Source organism: Nannobrachium achirus (genome assembly GCF_963921795.1).
Source record: "Nannobrachium achirus genome assembly, chromosome: 10".
NCBI classification, from domain to species: Eukaryota; Metazoa; Chordata; class Actinopteri; order Myctophiformes; family Myctophidae; genus Nannobrachium; species Nannobrachium achirus.
Window position 1 is genome coordinate 54,496,019 of NC_137819.1, and position 1,775 is coordinate 54,497,793.

The following is a 1,775-nucleotide window of genomic DNA, read 5'->3' on the forward strand; positions in this document are numbered from 1 at the left end:
ATGGATTGGAAGGGCCTGGAGGGTCTGCTCAACGGGGCGAACAAGTACTCCACTGCCTTTGGACGGATCTGGCTGTCTGTGGTGTTTGTGTTCCGCGTCATGGTGTTTGTGGTGGCGGCGGAGCGTGTGTGGGGCGACGAACAGGGCCATTTCGACTGCAACACCCGGCAGCCCGGTTGCACAAACACCTGCTACAACTACTTCTTCCCCATCTCACACGTTCGCCTCTGGGCCCTCCAGCTCATCTTTGTCACCTGCCCCTCCTTCATGGTGGTGCTGCACGTGGCCTACCGAGAAGAGCGGGAACGCAGGTTTCAGGCCAAACACGGTGAGGGAGTCCACCTGTACAACAACCCGGGCCAGAAGCACGGAGGTCTGTGGTGGACCTACCTCCTGAGCCTCTTCTTCAAGACGGCCATCGAGGTCATTTTTCTGTACCTCCTCCACATGATCTATGACAGCTTCAAGCTGCCCAGGCGTGTGAAGTGTGATCTCGCGCCTTGTCCCAACATGGTGGACTGCTTCATATCCCGTCCAACCGAGAAGACTGTTTTCACGTACTTTATGGTGGGAACCTCGGTTTTGTGCATGGTCCTCAACCTCTGTGAGTTCTTTTATCTGATCGCTGTCCGAGTGGCGAGGCTCAGACATCGAGGCGGAGGCCACATCCACGCTCCACACCCTAGCTAAACTGAAAGGCCTGGCTGGAAGGGGACTGCATGCCTGTGACGGCTATGCAAGGGCTTTCAAGTGTTTTCATATCACAGACCCCTAAATTGACTTCCGTGGACCCCCATTTCAAATGATTCTGTCCTAGGGATCCAGAAATGATGTTGTAGTTTCAAATATCATGATTGTACTTGAGCAATACATTCATAATGGTGATATTGATTCATTGTTAGAAAGGTTACTCATTTTTGTAATGTTTTGTATTGTCATAACGTTAATTGAATCATAGTGAAATTAAACTACTCTTGTCTGGTGACCCCATTAAGGATCCCTGGCTGTCCCTGGTCCCACTTTGGAAACCACTGGGCAATTGGAACAGATTTATTTTGATATATTGTTTTACGTGAACATATACTTTTAGTGAAATGGAAATTGAGCAGTATGAGAAAATACATTTTTTTCTAATGTCAATTTAGCCTAATTATTTCCAAAGTTGACTCATCAACATGTGTAATGCTTTATGCTTACTTTGTGTTTCCTGAAAATGTTTGTGTGAAAGGAAATATTAAAGGGAAATAAAATCCTTTACATCAATTTCCCCTCGTGTGTTGTAGCCTTATTTGTCCACTTGGTGGCAGTAGATGTCTTTTAGAATTCATTGAGAAAAGAAAAAAGAATGGATTATGGGAATATAGGCCATATATTGCAGTAGGCTACAGGAGGATTTGTCAGCAATAATCAATAACAGATAGAGTTGCAATCATTTTTGTGATGTTCTTCCACTCAAACTAGCCCAATTAAATTGAAATGGTGTTTCTAAACTCTGACTGGCTACTGATAGCAGTTTCAGACTTCTATCCCCTGGATGGCGCTAAAGGTCTACTACTACAATTTACAGAGAGGAGTTCGACTCGACAAATTGAAGCACATTTAGCACAATAAACATAAGACTTTAACTTATTGGGGGTTAATTAAAACCCCTAACGGTTAAGTATAGGTCCATAGCTTGCAACGAAACTGACAAACAGCACAACTGTTTGTAAAATGCTCAAAATGAGTCATGTAGCTAAAATGCCAGAGGACAGGGAGGTGGTTCCTCACTGTCA

General features: G+C 44.8%; 1 protein-coding gene across 1 annotated transcript; it reads left to right on the forward strand.

Moving 5' to 3' along the window:
* Positions 1-690, forward strand: LOC308293167 (gap junction beta-3 protein-like; the record flags this gene model as incomplete). The annotated part of the gene is made up of 1 exon (XM_080735602.1): positions 1-690. The coding sequence occupies one exon, from the start codon at positions 1-3 to the stop codon at positions 688-690; it is 690 nt and encodes a 229-aa protein (XP_080591728.1).
* Positions 691-1,775: the final 1,085 nt, after the last annotated feature.